The sequence below is a fragment of the Canis lupus genome, chromosome 6 (genome assembly GCF_011100685.1).
Source record: "Canis lupus familiaris isolate Mischka breed German Shepherd chromosome 6, alternate assembly UU_Cfam_GSD_1.0, whole genome shotgun sequence".
In the NCBI taxonomy this organism is placed as follows: domain Eukaryota; kingdom Metazoa; phylum Chordata; class Mammalia; order Carnivora; family Canidae; genus Canis; species Canis lupus.
The window spans coordinates 47,861,912-47,883,281 of record NC_049227.1 but is presented as its reverse complement, the minus strand read 5'-3'; the positions used below and the strand labels follow the sequence as shown (position 1 = coordinate 47,883,281).

General features: G+C 40.0%; 1 protein-coding gene and 1 pseudogene across 3 annotated transcripts in view; both read right to left on the bottom strand.

The window, feature by feature from the left end:
- COL11A1 (collagen type XI alpha 1 chain) overlaps positions 1-19,684 on the bottom strand; it is a 197,026-nt gene extending 177,342 nt beyond the window's left edge. For 2 of the 3 annotated variants that reach the window (XM_038541182.1, XM_038541181.1), the window contains exon 1: positions 19,490-19,684. In XM_038541182.1, the coding sequence (XP_038397110.1) occupies positions 19,490-19,595 (106 nt within the window). In that variant the 5' untranslated portion in view covers positions 19,596-19,684. The remainder of the gene's footprint in view (positions 1-19,489) is intronic. The other variant, XM_038541183.1, reaches the window with a different exon arrangement.
- LOC111096468 lies at positions 1,872-16,310 on the bottom strand (annotated as a pseudogene).
- Positions 19,685-21,370: the final 1,686 nt, after the last annotated feature.

The window sequence follows — 21,370 nt, the reverse complement described above, 5'->3', positions numbered from 1 at the left end:
ATGTTTACCTGGTCATTTCCTTAAGTTAATTAAATTTTAGGGGTATTGACTTCATATGTACAAATATATGTGGATGAAGCTTTAAATAACTTTCCTTTTACAGTATAACAATTATACTTTCCTTTAGCAATACTCTACCTCTTTCATCAAGCCTCTAAATGAAAATCAACATAGCTATTCAGTATAGTCCACATGGTTTCAAATTATTAAAAAGAAAAAAATCTTTTTCTTTATGGAAATCAGGCATTTCAACAGGATCATTAATTTATCAAATATGATACTCTCTAGTTCAGCCTTGGACTATTTAAAAGAATGATGACATTCAACAACCATTTTGTAGGAGTCTTGCTTGTGATGATCAATTTTTCTAGACCAATAGGAACACCTGACCATTCTTAGCTTCCTTCTTTTTCTTATCATAAAGTCCAAGAAGAAAGTAATAATTGTAATGGCTTCCATGTCTAGAAAGCCTAATATATGTCAGTCACTAGGCTAAGCTCTTGACAGGTTTGCAGAGCATATGTTCTTATTCCCACTGTGCAGATGAAGGAATTGAAACCCAGAAACCAAACTGAGGATACTCCTAAGATCTGGGCAAATATCAAATCCAGGCTCTTTCCACTTCACCACCTTCATTGCTATACCCTGTAAAAGAAACTGAAAACATAAATATAATATACTAAAATTATCTTGAGACAGCTAATTGATTCCTGATGTTTTTATTTGTTTTAAATTAACTTAATTTATGTTTCAGGGTATAAATGACTCTGAAGGAGACTGTTTCTAAAAGTCACAGCATTTTATCTGCTTATTTTATCTTCTTGCTCTGAGGCCGTTAGCAAAAGTAGATGAGGGTTAAAGACTCAAGGACAAACCTGAAAACAGCTATGAAAGCTGTAATTCTACGAGGTAAAGGATGAAGTTCCATGGTCATGGTTCCAACTGCTCGTAGGTAAATAAAAAATAAAATAAACCACATGTCCCTTCTCTCCAGAATATCTTTTCACAGTATGACCTTTTCCAAGAGCACAGATTTTGTCACATTTGTTCCTTCCGACTTTGAAAGTAATGTGGTAAAAACACATTCCCTCTATAGGATTCAAAATAAGGGCTCTATTTTTAAAACCTCAAAAAATTCTTTGTAGAGACACATTTTAAGAAATAATTCACTCTTCAAAAACCAATTAAAAAATAGGGATACAAAATAAAGATTTCAACTAGGTTTTTCCTTTCTCTAGAAAGCCATATCAAGTTATAAAAATGTAAAACTTAGTTACTCAAGTTTTAAAGTTTTTTCCTTCAAGACAACTAAATAATAAATTAAGCCACTTTGAAATCTATCTGTTATTTGATCTCATAATCATAGCATTTAACAAATTCTCATAATATGGATTTTATGATTTTATGCATACACACACACATACATTATACATGCAGGGAAATTATTCTTCATATTTTATTGACCAGATTGCAACTGTTTAAAGATTAAAAGTAGGGGCACCTGGGCAGCTCAGCGGTTGATCACTTGCCTTTGGCTCAGGTCATGATCCTGTCCTGGGATGGAGTCCCACATCAAGCTCCCCACAGGGAGTCTGCTTCTCCCTCTGCCTATGTCTCTGCCTCTCTCTCTGTGTCTCTCATTAATAAATAAATTCTTTTAAAAAATAAAATGAAGATTAAAAGCAGTAGTTCTTGGAGCTTAACTTGATATATCTAAAAAAGTGAAGTTTCCATATTCAAAGCAATTCTTAAATGCCCTTAATATTGGAATTGTTTCCATGTTGCCAATAGCTGATGCCACAAACCATGATTAGAATTTCAGATGTATCCAATTAGTACCATATTTTGTTCAACAGTATTTTTCCTGCCTTTTACGACATACTGTTACATTTTATTAAATGGGAGAATAAGATATCAGAGCCCAGTGCATTATTACAATAGCCACTTGACTGGTTTCCATGTCTTTTCTCATCAGTCTGCACACCACAACTTGAGCAAGCTTCCAAAACTCCAGGCTTTATGTCACTGTCCTGCTTAAACTCCTTCAGTGAACCCACTAAAATTTCCAGATGGTATGCACAGACCGGAATATAAAATCTTGAAGATCTGAACATATACATTTGTCCTCCCGGTACCACCCTAACTGTACCTCCACCATTTTTTTTTCATTGTCATTTCCCCTAACTCCTTCCTCACTCACTGCTCTAGCTATACTGAATTTAGACAGCCCAGAACACCTTGGCCCCCATCTTCTTTTTCCTGCCTCTGGATGTTTCTAAATTCTATGCCCCCCATCTGAATCATTGAGCTCCACTTCACTGAGGGATATGTAGGCTATAAATGATGAGTAATCTGCTCCAGAAAGCATTTCCTGGGTTATCTGGGTTATACTCACTTCTAATATAGCACTTTCCATACTTAGTTTTAATTATTTGCCTATTCTTGAATTTTTCCCAAACCAGAAGACAACAGCTATACACACACATATACACATGAGCTCTATAAAATACTGGCTGAATGTGAAACAAAATAATATAAAAATACTAGAAGCAACTTTCTCTGAAGTCCATAGAGCTCACTTATCTTAAAACAAAAATTTTTGAGGGCCTACTATATATTTTCTATTATGTTTTCCTGATCCTCTTGAACACCACCCCCCCAACTCATTCACTGATTAGTCTGTCCCAGGTCTTTAATCCTTTCCCTCTGTTCCTTTCAGTGTCCACATGGATTACTGATCTAAAGCCTCACAGTGCTTTGATTGTTTCATCTCTAATTAATTCCTCCTTTAAACCTCTTGACACACTCCCATTACCAATAAGGAGTAAGTCACAGCAATACATAGTGCTGAAGAGCTGGAATGATTCTGGAATCCCATCCCTGGCACTTAGCATCTGTATGATTTGGACTTGCTTTAGGCCTCAGTTTCTACATCGGTAAGATGAAAATAATAAAAATATTTACTTAAGAGAGTTTCTGAGAGTATTTGTAACAATGTCTTAGAACAGTGGTAGGAGAAACTATGCCTATGGGTCAAGACCTTGTTGACTACCTCGTTATGGTATATAAGATATTAATGGTTTTATTTTTACATCATTAAAAATTTAAAAGGAGCACCATATTGTGTGAGATATGGAATCTACGTGAAATTTAAATTTCAGCATCCACAAACAATATTTTTATTAGACTATAGCAACACCCATTCATTTATATATTGTCCACAGCTGCTTCTGCCCTACAACAGAGTTGTATAGCTCTGATAGAGCCCGTATAGCTCAAAAAGGCTGAAAGATCTACCATGTGGTTTCTTTTAAGCTGAGTCCTGAAGGATGGGTAGAAGTTTATAAGCTTAGAGGAGGCTGACAGAAATATTAGATATGCAGCACAGATACAAGACAGCACAGACCACAAGAAAATGAAAGTAATCATGGTTGCCTGATAAGATATCAACACTAAATAAATTGAGATGTCCAAACTCTCCCTGGGTGTATCATAGCTATGGAGCACCTCTTGAGAAAAATCAGATCTCCACCATGGATATTCAGAGCCACAATCTCCAAGTGAAACATCTACACTAACTCCTAACCATTTCCCCAACCCCAAATGAAGTGTTCCAGCTGAAATAAACTTCTCTAAGTTTCTAAAATACACTGTTTCCTTTATTGAGGATTTAGTTTTTCAATCCTTTCTCAATTGGCTAAGGATAGTTGACTGTTTCTCAACCCTGTCATTAGAAGCTTCTGGAGATCTTTTAAAACATAAGTATGTCTGGGTTCTATGTAAGAACCAATAACTAGAATGGAGGAAGCAGGGGGGTGGGGTGGGGCGGACAAGCATTCATGATTTTTTAGATGAATCTAAATGGGTAGCCAGGATTAAAGCCACATGACTGAGACCTAACCAACCTTTTTTATCTCAACCTAATCATGACTTCCTTCAGGAAATCATTACTTATCTCTCCCAGGTTGGGTTATGTGACCCATTCATATGATCCCAAGTGCCGTATATTCCCCTTGGATAACTCCACACTCTATTTTGCTTACTCAATTATCTCATTTTCACTCAGGCATGGTGTGTGTCTAAGATCCCTGTTACAGACTCATCCACCTAATCTCCCTCCCTCTCTCTCTCTCTCTGCTAAGCTTGTAATTTATTGTTTGATGTCTGCCTCCCCTGATAGACTGTAAACTCTCTGATAGCAAACATCAGCACCACTGATGTTCACTGCAGTATTGATAAATAACATAGCAGCTGATGCATAATGAATAATCAATACAGATATGTTTAATGAATGAATGAATACATGAATCAATAAGCAGCTACATCCGGCCTCAGAGCCAGAGTTTCTTTCTCACCAGTCTGCAGAGGAAAATGGAGTGTCAGAAATGGCCTTTATAATCAGCACCTTGAAGAGCTTCCCAAATCTGATTGTTTCCATTTGATTAAAGTGTGGCAAGAACAGTTTGTTTGTTTGTTTGTTGTTTGTTTGTTTGTTTATATTTTATTTATTTATTCATAACAGAGAGAGAGAGAGAGAAAGAGAGAGAGAGAGAGAGAGAGAGAGAAGCAGACACAGGCAGAGGGAGAACAGGCTCCATGCAGGGAGCCTGATGTGGGACTGGATCCTAGGTCTCCAGGATCACACCCCAGGCCAAAGGTGGCACTAAACTGCTGAGCCACCGGGGTTGCCCAAGAACACAGTTCTTAAGTGGCCTTTCTAAAGTAGATGCTTTCTCATCTCTAGGGAGTCACTTATCCCCACCTTGTATCTCACATCACAGGCTACATAGAAACATATCATTCTAGGGAGAAATAAAAATAAAACACAGAGTTATGAACCATCTCCTGGGGAGCCTGGGTGGCTCAGTCATTTAACTGTCTAACTCTTGGTTTCAGCTCCATTCATTTTCTTGAAGTGGTGAGATTAAGCTCCACATCAGACCCCACGCTCAGTGGGGAGTCTGTTTGTCCTTCTCTGTCTGCCTCTCCCCTCACTTGAATGCTCTCTTTCTTTCTCAAATAAATAAATAAAATCTTTTTAAGAATCTCCCACTCAGTCATGAAATGCTTTGCTGCTCTAGATAAATATCAAAAAAACAAGAGTGCTACTGAGTTTATGTAGTGGTGGGATTTAGGACTGACAAATGAAAAAGTGAGAGTGAAATGACTATTATTATAATTTAACTATAACCAATATTTTGCTATATTTTAAAATGACAAGAGCTCTTAATAAAGAGTCTGAAATGTAGGATAGGACAAGTGAATAGGCAACAATTAATAACTCCATTTCTACAGTTGGAACCTACTCTGTGACTTAGTTTCTCCAACTTAACCTTATTTTGATAATTAAATAAAATAAGCATTTTAACCTCTGAGGAAAGTGTCCAACACATAGTAACACTTAGTAAAAATAATATCTAAAAGCACTATGTCCTTAAATTTTCAATCTATTTGAACATCTTTAATAGTGCCAGTGAGCATCACCCATGTTTCCTCCAGAATTATAATTCATTTGATTCTTACTATCCATTTCCCCTGACTACTTTGGGAAATCTCTTTACAGAAGAGCAGAAAACTAAACAGGTTTCCACCTCTAAAGGTCCATCAGATATCTCCATGAAAATTATGTAGTGCTAAGCAACCTCTCCAGCACACTACTATGTTATCCCAAGAACATACAACTCCAGGAAGTTGCCTAGAACTTTGTCAGTTTATGTAACCAAATGAGTTGAATTTATATTTTCATATAGATTTCATTACCACTCTGTAGCACAATTGGCCTTAATACGCTTTCATTAGGATTTTCCCCATTTAATAATTTCTTTTTGTATTGCATAGATATTAACATAACTATAGATTAAATATAGCAACATGATGTGAGTTATTTATTAAAAGGTTTAAAAAAACCTAATATTTTAGAGATGCCTGGTGACTCAGTTGGTTAAGCATCCAACTCTTGATTGCGGCTCAGATGAGATAGAGCCCCACATAGGACTATGTGCTCAATAAGGACTGTGCTTGAGATGCCTTTTCTCTGCCACTCCCTCTATTCATGTGCTCTCTTTCTCTCCATCTCCCCCCCAAAATAAAAAAATAAATCCTTTTAAAAACCTAATATTTTAGTTTCTTTCCTCCGATACCATTTCTCCTATTTATTTCAAACACATATAGGATATACAGCAACGATGTATTACAAACAAACATGAAGTATTAAAAAACAAAACCTATTGATCTAAACTCTTCCATATTAAAAAAAAAAAAAGGTTTGAGAGTTCATTTTTAAGTGATAATGTGGGACAAATAATGTTAATACAAATCACATAAATTTCCTATGTTCCAACACAACGCTTTGTAGCTGAAACAATTAGACTTTTTGTCTATATTTTGTAATCTAATCTTTATACTCAAAGTATAAGATGGGAGAAATGAACTGCTTGAATACATTAATAAATTGTAAGCTTACAAGATTAGAGTTGTAGTATTTACACTAAATACTCCTGGACATGGGAAGTGTTTAGAGTCCATTTTACCCAAGGGATTCTATAGTACACTTAAATGTTTTGTCATTTTAAACCTATGTGTAGAGAATATATTTCCCTTCAGGAAAAAAAATGAATAAAATAAATACAAATATCTCAAGTCTCAAGTTTTTGATAGGCATCTTGCAAAAACTGGATATTTGATATTCAAACAAAGAATAGCATCAAATTAAGAATGACATGGGCAAAGACTTGTAAAATAGTAGCCCGTAGTTTCAGAAATTTTATAGTTAATTTCATCAAAACTAAGCACCTAACAAGCCTAATGGTAATACCATTTCAGAAAACAGAAACCCAGCAATTAAATGTAAATATACTTCCTTATGATCCCATGAATATACCAGCTCAAAAAAAAAAAAAAATCACACAGTGAAATTCAAAATTGGAAAGGAAAAGGTAAAGGAAATACATAATTAAGTATTCTGAAGTAGAAGTAATGGATAAAGTGTGGCTCCCACCACAATCCATTGTATCCACATCCCACTGTTGACTGTTTATTCTAATTCTGACCTACCCAGTGGTTGAAAGAAATGTGTAAACCTTGTGGTCCTAGCATAGATTTAGCATTGATTGTAAATAACAAATAAATTTGTTTTGAATATTAGTATGTGTGTACATTTCCTTAACAATATTTAATCTATAGCTGCTTTTAGGTCTTCACCTGCAAATATCCATCTACTTTTTAAGTAACCACGAGTCCCACATTATTGTCCTATTAAACCAGCTAAGCAAAGTACAAATTTCCATTACAATTTCTATACAGCTATAATCTCTTAAAACTGGACCAATATGCATGATGTCCATCAAATAAGTAAAATGCTTTACCATGTGGAATTTAAGTGTCACAGTGACTATGTATAAATATGCAAAATAAGTTTAAAAACTATGGCAATTATGTGGACAACAATCGCCTAGAACCTGCCCAAATACTTTAAGGCAATAGTTGTACTCCCTGTACTCCAAAAATATCTAATTCTACATTTGATATAAAGCCTTAAAATAAAATACTCACCTTTAATTTAAATAAGCCATGACTTTTTATACATGACAAATATTTGATTAGTACTAAGAAGAAAATATATCAGGAAACAAGGGTTAAGAAGGCATGGATTTTAGTATCAAATAAGAAAGACAGGAAAGGCCTCAATAAGGAAATAATGTCTGAGCAGTCTAGCCAGGCATAAGAGACTTTTGTATCCTGATATTTCAACAAAGTAGCATTCTAAGCAAAGGAATAGCAAGTGCAAAGAGTCTGAGAGATGAGTTGTCCCAAATGGGAGGAGCTGGAGGAAATGCAAGGAGACACTTAGGTCTCCAGCAGAGAAAATCATAGAGGTGGAAGAGATGAGGTCAGAGAAATAAGGGTGAGGCAGGTTAGAAGCAGATTGTATAGGTCCTCCGGGATGTTCAAGTTAAGGTTTTATTCAAAATGAGACAGAAAACTATTGGAAGTTAAGGGAGAGAAGTAACATGAACCAACTAGTTTTCCAAACCACTGTGGTTGCTTGCGCTGAGAACAGACAGGGACACTAGAGTGGAATAGAGAGCAGAAAGGAAGTAATTCCTATCCCCCAGGTGCAACATTTGGGCAATTTTGTTATCTTGGACTGGGAGATGAAGTACTAGATCAGATTCTGGATATACTCTGATGACAGAGCAGACAGGGTTGCTGATGGGTTGGATACAGAGTATGAGATAAAAGGAGTCAAAGCTACTCCAAGTATTTTAGCTCAAACATCATGACTGTGTTGCCATTCACTGAGATGGAAAGATTGTGAGAGGTACAGGTTTCAGAAGGAGTTCTCTGATTCAGTTCTGGGCATGATAATTTTGAGATGATTTAATACATTCCACTGGAAATGGCTGAATAGGCAGTTGAATATATGAGACTGGAATTCAGGGAAGTTACGGGGTAGAAATAAAACTGGGAGTTGACAGCCGATAAACATATAAAGCTATAATTAATTAATTATACTTATTTTAAAACTCTATTTGATGTAACTTTCTGTGAAAGAAATCATTATGGATTAACAAATGATTATAATAAATATTTTATTCTCTCAAATAATCAAAATAGATATCTTGGTCCAATATATGAATCCTCAGAAACAACAACAAAAAAATAACCACTTCCAATTTATGTCCTAAAACATGCTGCAAGTTGGGTAATGACAAGAATGATCACATTTAAGGTTTAAAATGTTAGACTAAATCTTTGTCTCACAGCGGATTTTATAAAACGTGCACACATTTTGTTTCATGTACTCCCTTATAAAATAGGAAGATTATTCATTCATGCATTTTTCAAGTCCATAATGGGCATAATCCTGTATCAAGTGTCACTTAAATGTACTAATTACCGTGGAGAACCCCAAGAGACTTTACAGGAGGTTAGCTATTCCAGAAAAAAGCAGCATGGTCTCAGTTCCCTGGTTATTTGTCAGAAGATCCAGTGGTTGCAATCAAGTGGAACCACCTAGTATGGATAGATATCAAAGTATGTACTGATCCTGCCAACTTAGCAGCCTCCCTGTATTTTTTAATTAGTCACATGAGTCTGCACTAAATAAAAATATTATCCACACAGTCTTGTGTTATGTGGTCCTAGCCCATTCTCCTAACCCCAGCACTCTCCTGATAATACACATACCCTTGAGAATAGACACTAGAAAGTAGGCATACTATCTTTCTAGTCAGGGCACCTAACACTAACTACACATAGAAGAGAGTCATTTAATTTTCACAGTTATTGAACAGCCTCAATCCTGAACTTTCTTGTATCATAAAAAGCTTCTATGAACTGAAATTGAAAGCAGAAATAATATCACAACTCTGAGGATGGCAAGGGAAAGAACCAATGCCAGTTAAGAGTGCGTGTTGAGAGTGTGATACTTAAAAGCTTGGCATTTCCTACTTACAAGTGGCCAAAGCCATTAAAATGTTTATTATAAAACTTAAATTATAGTTTCAATATAAGCAGATGACTTCAATGTTGAGAAAAGCAATTTTTGCCTACATCTAGTTTATTACATGCTATGGAGAGGAGGATTAAAAAGAGCACAATCTATATCATAATTCAGTTGATCTATCCAAATCACTTTTTGCAGACTCACTGCTATTGGGTAATTGAGTATTTATCAAATGATTTGCATGCAGCAGATAAATAACCTTTTACTTGACTTGCAGTGCTCTGTTAATACAAGCTAGACACATTCCTATTTTTGTGTGTTTTTATTTCCCATTACAAAATATTCATAAACCTTTGGATGTGTATCAAAATTATCTGTGGGGCTTTATAAAGTACCTAACCTTGGATTCCATACAAAATCTACTCAATCAACATCCACGGAGATGGGATTGGAAATAATTGTGATATCAAGACAAGGCTGACTGCCTGCGTATTCTTGACTTTAGTAAAATCTCTTGCTTATGAGGTCATTAATTCATATGATAAACATCTTTTGGCCACCTATTTGCCCTAGGTATAGTGCCAGAAGCCAGAATTTCTAACATGAATGAAAAAAGATGCATTATTTGTTTTCAATTTAGCATCAAAAATATTCTGTGATAAGCATATTGGAAGAAGCATAGTGTGCTTTAGGATGTTATGCAAGGTCAACTACCTCAGTCTTCATGGTTGAAGAGAGGTATTCTTTTAGGGGATAATATCTAAATACTGAGTAAAAAAAGCAATGGTAAGTGGCTTGGAAGAGTGTTCACGGTGGAAATAATAGCTTGCCTGGAGGTAAAATAGAGATAGACATTCTCAGGAAATCACAATATCAGCAAAAATCTGTTCGATATACTTCTTTAGACACTGGCAATAACTGACATATAGAACCTTATTTCATATCTCAGGTTGTTCGTTAGGTTATTCATTAGAGCTTCAACCGACACTTCCACTTCACTCAATGAAGATTTATCTATCGAATACCATGTGACAGGCTCTGTACTATGTGCTTGGGACACACTAAAACGATAAAGATACATATCCTAATGATTTTGGTGTAACTAAAATAAATATGCAATGGATAAGAATAGAATATAAAAAGTATGTAGCATTCTTCCAAAACAATTCTACAACTACTGTCTCTTAATCTTATTAAGGACTTGAAACTATAAGCTCCTTGCTTAAAGATGGTACTTCATAATATAGTAAGTATATCACACATATATATAATATGTATATATGTACAATATATGTATAATATGAAAATTAATTTCTAGAATGAGCTTACTAAAATAACCATAAGGTGATAAATACAGATGGGTTACTCTTTTAATAGTTATTAAGCAATATAAGAAATTCCTAATAGCATACAAAACTGAGATAAAAGTTTCAAAATGAATATATGATGGGAATTTCCCAATTATTATTTTAACAGATTGATACCACTCTTGTCCTAAACTTTCTTGTTCACCAGCAGACAGTGAAATTATTTATGTTGCTGTCAAAGCAAAAATACCACCTTCATATGGTGTTTTTCTCTAACAGATTGCTATGTTAAAGAAAACTACCATTTTAGAGGTAATGTAGGCAATTAGTAGCTTCAAATATTTAGCAGTGTCTTGGAAGAGAATGTGCAAAATGTGTTCTCCAAATGAGGAAAGCTAAAGGGATATCCCAATTCATTCACTTACAGAGAATAAGTAAAGAAGTAAAGAGGGAGGGATCTAATTACAGCTATCGACATGACATGAGTAGATCACTTCACACCACTCCAAATTAACTAGATTTAACCTTGTTCCAGTCCACTGGGCAAAGTAAGAAGATAATTTATAATCTAAATAGTGACTATATTATGTACTGTGCATTGTGGCATCTTGGTAGACTCTGAGGACAGAAATAAAACTAAATCATAGTCGTTACCCCCCCCCCCCCAGCAACTCCTACAGGAAGACTAACAGAAAAATGAGTAATTTCTTAAATAACGATATCCTTTTTTTTGCAACCTATGTATCTTTTAGTTACATTATAACAGTTGATTGCAGGGATCCCTGGGTGGCGCAGCGGTTTAGTGCCTGCCTTTGGCCCAGGGCACGATCCTGGAGACCCGGGATCGAATCCCACATCGGGCTCCCGGTGCATGGAGCCTGTTTCTCCCTCTGCCTGTGTCTCTGCCTCTCTCTCTCTGTGTGACTATCATAAATAAATAAAAATTTAAAAAAAAAGCAGTTGATTGCATTCCAAACAGCTTTTAGACAATCAGATCTGACACTTTTATACTGAAGGTAATAAAGCACACTACCATATATCAGTCTCCCAAAGTGGAATAAGACCTGTTGTTCCTTGCAATGGATCCTGATTAGAACAGGCAGCAATTTGTTAAGTGTCCTTATTACTTAATGAAACCAAGCCAACTCCAATCTGAACTGTGAATGCTAACAGATACAGCTGTCAACTTCCCCTTAAATAAGTCAAAGGAAATAAAGTAACACTTGCTGGCTTCTAGCAACCACCCTTAGTGGTCTCCAACATTATTAGGGCTCAGGATTGTTCTTAAAATGTTAAGAGTGGTATGGTGTCCACCACTGAACTTTAATGCAGGCTGAATTAGAACATTGTCTTTTGCCAAGTCCTCTTTATATTTCTCCTTAGTGGCGTTCAAGTTATTCATACAATTGACACAATGCTTACTATGGTGCAGTTGTGTGTTCTGACCATTAATGTGGCACCCCAGGGTACTATAATCATAAGTCAGGGCGGCTGTATGGAAACATTAGAACACATGATAAAGTAAGCTGGGACAAATGATCAAACCCACGGACCCTGTAACATGATTGTCTAGGTTCAAATCCTGGGTCTATCACATAGAAGCTGTGTGACCTTAAGCATGATAATTAACTTCTCTGTTTTTCAGTTCCCTCGTGGGTAAAATGTGTATGTTAACATTAGCTTACTTCCAGGGCAATTGTCAGAATGAAATGAGATTCTATATGAAAAGTGCTAACTACAGGAGCTGGCACATAATAATAAGCAGGTACCGAGTGTTAGATCTTACTATTTTATCTGCCTGGAGATATGAAGCCTGATCTAAATCCTGAAGTAGGAGAAGACATCTGCTAGACGGATGAGAAGGCTACAGATATTCCAGGGAAAGAGAATGGTGTGTCCCAGGACAGGGGAGAACACAGGCAAGAGGTTTAACACAGCCGAAGTGCAGGGTAAATGGGGGCAGGTTTATGGCAGTGGAGGGAGTGGCTGGTCAGGAGCCTGGGCACACAGAAGAATCCCATCCTGAAGGCTACTCTACATCAGGCTAAGCCATTTGTACAATATATTCTCAATTCTCAACAATTATTCTCAAAACCAGTGAAGTTTCTTGAAGACTCATCAGCATTCAAAAAGAAGAGTGCCAGCTAGTAGGGTGTGCTCCACTGTTGACTCTTGCCTAAAGGGAGAAGTCAGGGAAAATAGAGACATGTATGACTCTTCTGTCTCTGCAGAGCTCTCTAAGAGCACAAAGTGCAAAAGTGTTTTAGAGTTTCTTATTAGCTTTGTCAGGAATTGCAACCACTGCCCTTTCTGGCAGTCATCCTTTTGGGAAGTTGTTTGTGAAGAGCTGAGTGAGGAAGGAAAGCCAACCACCTCACACAGTGGAAGGTTCACGCCTGTAAGCCCGGATGCCAGCTTAGCAGTCAGACAGAGGAAGGAAGCTTCCACTGACACTCTATGCGCTCAAGTTCTATGAATAGGGACCTTCATTTGCCTGTACAGTAGAGGGCCATTCAAGAGCAATTAAATTTGTTTAAAATAAGAAAGAAATGCTTTTTAAGGAAAAAAAAAAGGTGGTTTAGAAGGGATTGCAAAAGTTGATTGTGCTAAAGCACTTTTACACAGGTTTGTTTTAGTTCTCAATTGTCAAGTCGTATTTAAGCTGGTCTCTTACTCTGAAATATGATAACCTTTCTTTTCTCTGAGTTCTTTCTCCTAAATTAATAGCACTGTCTCTAATTCCATGCGCAGCAAGCAAAGAGTTTATTTTACCAGATAACAGTAGGTCTGGTGATCAGCCAATGTCTAAAGAACCACTAGCCAAGTCAGCAGTAGGCCAAAGACTGCAACCAATAGATACTACTCACTAAATCACTTTAAAATCGACTTTCATCTTCTCTACCAGCTAGTATTATTCAGGTTGAGTTTTGAGACAACAGAAAGCAGGGGGAAGAAAAGCTTATAAAAATGACATTTTATTAGGGTTTTGCAAGAAAAAGAAAGATACATTAGTCACCTAATGATATAGAAAACAGTTTAAAATGAAAAAAAAAATAGAACTTTATGTTCTGAATTAAATTGCAAGAGAAATTAGAAGAAGAAAGTCCAAATTTAGGCAAGTCATTATAGTATACCAAAAGCTGCACCGAAATCTGCATTTAAAGTTGCCTCTTTGGTGAAAGAATTTAGGGAACACTGCAATTTTTTATAGCATCTGTGTACACCTCTCTTTCTTCTTTGCTAAGGAACAAAAACTTCGATGGTCAAAAACAAAGTTGGGTTTCCTCTCACCACTCCCAGCTCAGGTCACATTTCCCCAGTATCAAATGAGGGAAGTGGAGGAGTAAAAGCAGAAATACAGATCAGCTCTCAGCCCCCACTCTGTAGTTGCCTTGAATGCCTAATGATTACACCAACTGCCCTTAATTATTTCTCCAAAAGTAGGAGGAAAGAAAAGTGTGCTTAGTATACAATGGAAGTCTGGCTTTTGAATACCTAAGTATAATCATTAAAAACTATTTAAATGATGTGGATGGCTCAGTACTTATTAAACCCTATATTCATATAAATGGTTAGAGTTGATCATGAATATAAATATTAGTTTCCACGGTGTCTTCTTCAGGACCCTAAGGACATGTACTGCTTTCCCTAAAGAGAGGAAAACTCTTCATTTGACAGAAATACTAGATCTACCATTGTTGTTGCCAGCAAGACAAGTATCATGGTCATCTCTTAAGAGTGTCTACTTCCCGATAGACTAACTGTCCATTTCTTCTTGAGGTGGAAGTTATTTATGTAGTCTCAGATGTCTTAACAATCCAGAAGAAAAATCAATTAGAATTTACATTACTAAGTGCTCTCCTATATCTTCCCAAGTTTGCCACTTGTTTGGCAAAATATTATCTATTAAACAAACAAGCCATGTTGAGTAATAATCAAATTATTATCTGGTTTAGTAATACAACCAATATGTGTGTGTATATATATATATATATATAGTCTATATCATCCAATCTAAAATCAACTTGGAAAGCATAAAATCTGACACAATATGCAATAAACACAGATATATTATTAACTGAATATATTCTTTGAAGTAAATATATCATATATATTTATATTATATAAATATATAATTTCTTAGATTCTTAAAATTCAAAGTGTGACTGGCCCTCCAGTAACAACTTTACAGTGCATAATAAAAAACTATGTTCCTAATCCAGCAACAAACATACACAAAAAATATTTTACAAAGTACTACACTTTCTACTCTGATACCGATAATCCTATAGAATCACATAATTAGGTGTATTGACAATACAAATTATCAAAAATCACCTTTCTCCAAATTTAGAAAATTGAGGAATTTTTAAATGCATTCTATAACTCTGTTCCCTAATGGATTTTCTTTAAATCAATCATTTTCACTTAATCCATCTTCTCACTAAACTCCAAGAAGTACAGTTAGGCTGTATTTGGTCATTCCATAAAGTCTCAGACCTACTATTATTTACAGATATTTTTGTCACTATCGCAGACCTTCACTATATTCACTTAGAAAAACATTGAATATTATGGAAATATTTTTATTTTCTATGAGAAAAATCATTTAGCTAATAACTTTTCTATGCCTTGGTTTCTTCATTAGTCAAGTGAGAAGGTAGTAAAGAGAAATAATCTCTACAATAATATCTCTAGCTTTCTCTTTTAAAAATCTATACACCTTTTTTCCCTTCCCTTGAAAAATTCAGCTTTTTATTACAGGCACTCTCAACCAAGCTTGACTTGAGTCCATTCTCATTATCATTCATTATCAAATAGGCAATGCTTCAATAAATTAACCAGAGTGAGTAGAGTTTTTCCCAGAAAAAAAAGCAAACTTTTAGAAAAGAAAGATCACTATTTAGTTTGTGGTTCTGTTTTATGTTTTGTTTTGGTGTCTTATCAGAAATGCTACCCAAAAATGTGAGAAAGAGATTCATGTTTGCCATGCTATATTTTAGGGATAACTTAACTTGAATAATACGCTCTATCTACACTAGTCATATTGAAGCAAACACAGACTCTAAAAAATTAATTAAATAAATTGTAAGAGATATATACATTTCTCACTTGCCACTTCACAATCTTGTCAAAAAATATGAGAATACCTCTTACAGAGTAATTTTATAAAGTGGAGTCTCAGTCAAGTACTTATTATGAAGTAAATTGTCACTTTAAGATATTAATAAACTTAATTTCAAAACTAGTAGACAATTTTGTGAAAGTGTCTACATTTACTTGAATATATATGTGTCACCTAAATCTGTTTAAAACAGGCAGGAAAATGCTTCTCATAAGATACCCGGTTTTCTTTATTGTTTCTCTATTAGACTTTGTCAATTTAAAAAAAAAAAAAAAAAGAGGAAAGACACTATAAATAATCCTAGCAGACACTGCATTTGTTATCAGAAGTGTATCTGACCTTTTAACTGATTTCTGATTAAGGACCCACAGGGACAAACTTGATCTCTTTGCAAGGTTGGATTAGCACATACTCTGGAAGCCAGCACCATTTCACCTGCTGATCCTGGGCACTCAAAACACTCCAGCAAGGCTCACTACCCATTGCTGACAAGCTTTGAAAAGCGCTCATAAAATTAATCAACTTTTTGCAAGACACACTCTTGGTTTTATCACCAAAGGTTGAGTTGAATAGCATTTCAACTAGTGAAAAAAACAAAAAAAGATTCAATTAAATACTATTTTTCTTACTAATCACTTATAGCTTAACTGGTTTTAAAAGTCTTAAAGCCCTCACCCTTAATGCAATCACAGCACTGTCACTATAAATTCCAGGTAAATATCAGGTTCTCTCTATAACAAGCAATGGACTAATTGATAAATCTATAAATTTCTGAGATAAAACATTTATGTTAACCACAGGGAAATATAGGAGACATAAAATTGAAGTTAATGCAAATGAACATACTATAAAAATAATACTCTTTTAGGCTAAATCAAAATAAATGCTAAAAAATTGTAATAGGCATGTTAAAGATGTCCAAGTTACAGGCTTCGGATTTGCAAAGCAAAACAATATGATTCTGTGTGAGATTATAAATTTTCTTCTAATCCATTCAGGTCAAGAACTATTCTTTGTAAGGCAGATGCTTTAGGATCCTAACTACACTTTCTTTAGGATTTAATTTATTAAAAAAAAAAAAGAATTTACCAGAACTCTTTAAGTCTTTGTTTTAAATCCAAGAAATACAAATTTTAGGTGAAAATAGGCTGTTTTAAATTACCTTTTGATTTAGCAATCAAATCACACCCCTGCATCTCACCAACATCAGTAAATTATACTACATAATAACACCTTTATTTAGAAACTGGAATGAAATCATATTCATTCTTACTTCAATTGCAAATCTAATGGCTAGCATAAGAACCGAACACTGGGTTTATTTTTTCCTTGTGTGATGATTCAGGCCAGGGTTTCCTTTGTAAGCATTACTATACTATTACTTCCTTTTTGAAGTTTATTAAGTGGCAAAAATGCCTACAAGAGTAGATTTGTAAATATTACTTAGTGGGAAGTAATAAGCACCTAGCAACTTGATGACAAGAATACCAAATCTTACAGTGTGGGTATCCAAACAGTCTTGTAACTTTCAAGACATCTCGTCGGAAATGACAAACAAAAACAACAAATGATGCTTAAACTTTGCTATTCGTCACATTAGTTGGCCTTATAATAACAGTCAGGGTTCCTTTTCCACCACTTACTTGATGTGGTACTGAGATGTTTGTTTAAAAGTGTTTCAGATCTGAAGCTAGACTGAAAAGAGACAACTAATGCAACACAAGTATAGAAATCTGATCTTTCTGATAGCCGTAGAGCTTGAAGGAAGGCCAAGTGTGGAAGAGAAACATAAATATCTGCCCTGAAATAAGCCCTGGATGTCTACAGCAGTGTCTCTTGAGTTTATATATCTCATCCATCTTCATTGAAGAAAATTTGGTGTCTATATTTTTAAATCAAGAGCTGGCATTGCGATACATTGTCCAAATGTGTGTGTAACCAGCTGAAAAAGAAATAGTAGATCTGCTCTTTCTTAACGGAGTGTCTTTTGCCGGCATCACCGCAGTTACAAGTACTTGAAAAGACCCTGTGTTCTAAGGCAGATGCTTAAAAAAAAAAAAAAAAAAAAAAAAAAAAAAAATCCCAAATAATAAATAAAACCAGCAGAGGGCAGAACTGCCGACAGAAATTGACCAGCCCAGCTGGGTGACCAGGTACCAAAGGTAAAAAGCAAACTTTTGATGGATTCCACTTTCAAAGGCTCTTACTATGTATCCTCGAACACATCGGCATGAATGAATGAATCCAAATGATCGGCATGACTTGTAACAAAATCCAAGCACAATTTACATTTGAGGCTCTGGCTCTATCTCCCCGGGAAAAGCCAAGCAGAAGGATCAGCCGGCGGCGCCCGCTGCCCAGGAAGGTGAGCACCGCCGAGCTCGGGGAGGAGCGCGGCCCGGCTTCCAGGGCTCGGCCCGGGAGCGCCCATTCCCACTCGGGAGAACGCAGGTCTGGGCATCCAGCAGGGCCACACTCAGGTTCCCGCTAAAGCCTGCGCATTTGGGGTTGACAACTTGTCTCGCCCTCAGCCAATCCTCGCCACCCTCCTTGCTACCCCCCACTCGTCTGTGCACCCGACAAAGCTCGCTCTTCTCCTCCAAGCGCCCCAGGCCTCCGCCCGCCAGCCGGGGCTGCGGCACCTAACGGGCCGCCGCAGCCCGAGGCCCGGGGAGGGGGCGGGGAGGGGCGGGGAGGGGCGGGGGGCGGGGGAGGAGTGCGGGCGCTCTCCCTCCTCGGGTCCTGACGGGGCTGCCGTCCTCCCAGCAGGTCGGGCCACGGAGCGGTTGCTGGTGCCACGTAGAGCCTTTTCCTCACCTCTCCCCTCCCACCGCATCCCAGGCCCCCTCCTCTCCCCTCCCGAAGCCTGGTCCTCCTCCCCCGCCCCCCTGGCTCGGCGACTTTCATCCTTCTCCAAGGGAACTGCACGTCCAACCTGCAAGAAGAAGCGGGGGCGGGGGCGGGGGCGGGGGCGGGGGCGGGTGGGGGTCGCGGGGGGAGAGGGGCTCTCCCCATCTTCAGCCCCTGCTTTAGAACCTGCCAGTTTTTTCTTCCACTTAAGATCTCTTCCGAATGCCACACACACACACACACACACACTCTCACACTCACACTCACACTCCGTGTGCTCAGTCTCCTAGACTCAGCACCTCTGCTTTCTCTTCTCTCCCTAAACGTAAAAGAGCCCGTTTGTACTTTGTTTCACACAAAGAACTTTATCAAGGTCCCTGTTCTACCCTTTCTCTAGATTTTCTCCTCCTCCGCTCAGCCCTACAAGGACCCCCCCCTAGGTGGGATGTGAGGAGAGCAGCAGCCGCGCTCCGGGGCCGCGCAGGGGCCCGTGTCAGGCCCGGGCCGGGTGCGGTGCCGGCGCCCCAGGTGACATCCCTGGCCCGGGGCGGGCATCCCCGGGCCGCGCCTGACAGGTCTGCGCCGCCGCGGCCTCCGCCCCGCTCGCGTCCCGCCTCGTCCGGGTCTCTCCGGCCTCGCTCCGGCGCGCGGGCGGCAGCATCCGGACGGTCTCGGGGGGCGGGGGCGGGGGCGGGGGGCAGAGCGGAGGGCCCGGGCCACAGAGGCCGACGCCCCCCCCGGCCGGGGCTTTGTCCTTACCTCCGCCGACCCCTGCAGCCTGGAGGAGGCAAGTCAGCGCGAGGGCGGCCGCGGTGAGCCCCCAGGGCCACCGCCGCGTCCTCCACCGAGACGGCCTCCGCTCCATCTCCGGCCCCGCTCCAGCCGCGACCTCGACCCGCCAACTGCGGCCGCGCACCGACCTCGTCCCCCGCACCGCGTCGTCGGGGCCCGCTACGCGGCCATCGAGGAGGGGGCAGACGGCTCCTCCCGGGCACCCGACGCTGTGCTGCCTGCCTGCGCCTCGCCCCCTCCTCTCCCTCCGCCGCCCCGCCGGCCGCGACCCCGAGGCTCCTCCGCGGGGCCCTGCGCTCACACTGCAGGCTCGCGCGGGGCTCCCGCCGACGACCCGACACGACTGCGCGCCCCTAAAGGCTTCATGCCGTCAGTGGGCCGGCCGCGGGGCCCCGGGCAGCCCCCTCCCCCGCCCACTGCCCTCCGCGCCCCCCTCGGCCCGGCCCGGCCCGCCGCGGGGCCCACCCAATCACACGCGCCCGGCGGCCGCGACCCCGCCCCCCGCCGCCCCGCAGGCCCGGCCCCCCGGCCCCCGGCTCCCGCGCCCCCCGCGACACCCCCCCCGGCTCCCCGCGCCCCCCGGACCCCGCGTCCCCCGTGACCGCCCGCGTCCCCCCGGCCCCCAAGCCCTCCGAGCCCCCCGGCCGGCCCCCCGCGCCCCCTGCGCCCCCGGACCCCCGGCCACCCCCCCTCGCCCCCCCGCGCCCCCGCCCTCCCCGCCCGCCCGGAGCCCCGACAAGAAGTGGGAGGGAGTTACGCGGGACGCGTGCTTGGCTCCTGCACCTCGGGAATGAAAGGAATGGCAGGAGAGCCCCGGAGCCCGCAGAGCTCTCAAGGAGCTTCTGTATTCAATAAAAACAGCTACTTGTCCGCCCGCGGCCGTCCGTGAGGCTCGTCGCCGGCGGGGGAGGGAGCAGCGCGGCCGCGGGCCGACCCGGGCGCACACCCCTCGGGTGGCGGGCGTGGGACCCGCGACTCGGGGCTCCCTTGCTCCGGAAGGGATCTGTGTTTTTTACTTTATTTCATTTTATTCATTTTTAAACTGAGAATTAGAAGAAAGGGATGAAGGTGAGTTGCAGGGACCCAAGAGGTCACCCCCCACCCCACCCCCGATCTTAGACTGAAGCCGGCCTCCCTTCCAGTTCTGAACCTGACAAGTTCCTCTCTTAGATGCTTAAGCTCTGCACTACCTGCATTCAGTCTGGTCTCTTAAAGAGCCGAACTGTACTTTGAGGCAGGAGGAGAAAGAGATGTATGGGAGCTGACATTGAGGGGGTGAGCGATTTGATTTTCCAGCTGATTCTGACCTGGTCTCCAATGAGGGGGCCAAGCGGGAGGAGGAAGGACAAGCAAGGCAACTAGCAGAGAGATGCCCAAGCGTTTAGGCCCACAGCTCCTGTAAAGGGCCTCAGGGGCTGAGAGCCTGGGCACTCCACAGAGTTGAAATAGTAAGGGGCAGGTATCTAAATTCCTTCTATTTACCCTCCCCCAAAGTAATCCCCTTAAACCTGGACTATAGATTACCTGGTCATTTTTTCCAAGCTTAAATTATGCCCTCCTCTTGGCTCCTTTGTGTTCCTTAATATTTCCTGAGATGTCTCTTTCAAAAATGTTCTGGAACAGATCCCAACAAGGTAGCCAGCATACATACATTAGGCGCGCAGTAGAGATGGGCTGAGTGAATGAATACATTTTTCCCGTTGACAAAGACTGGACACTTTGACCAGGACGGCGCTGAGTATTTAAGACCTCTCAGTGCTTAAGGATTCTCAACTAAGTTTATGAGGCACATACGTCCACTAATCTCTAGGAACCTAGTTTTTCTGTTATCGAAACACACCTCATTAG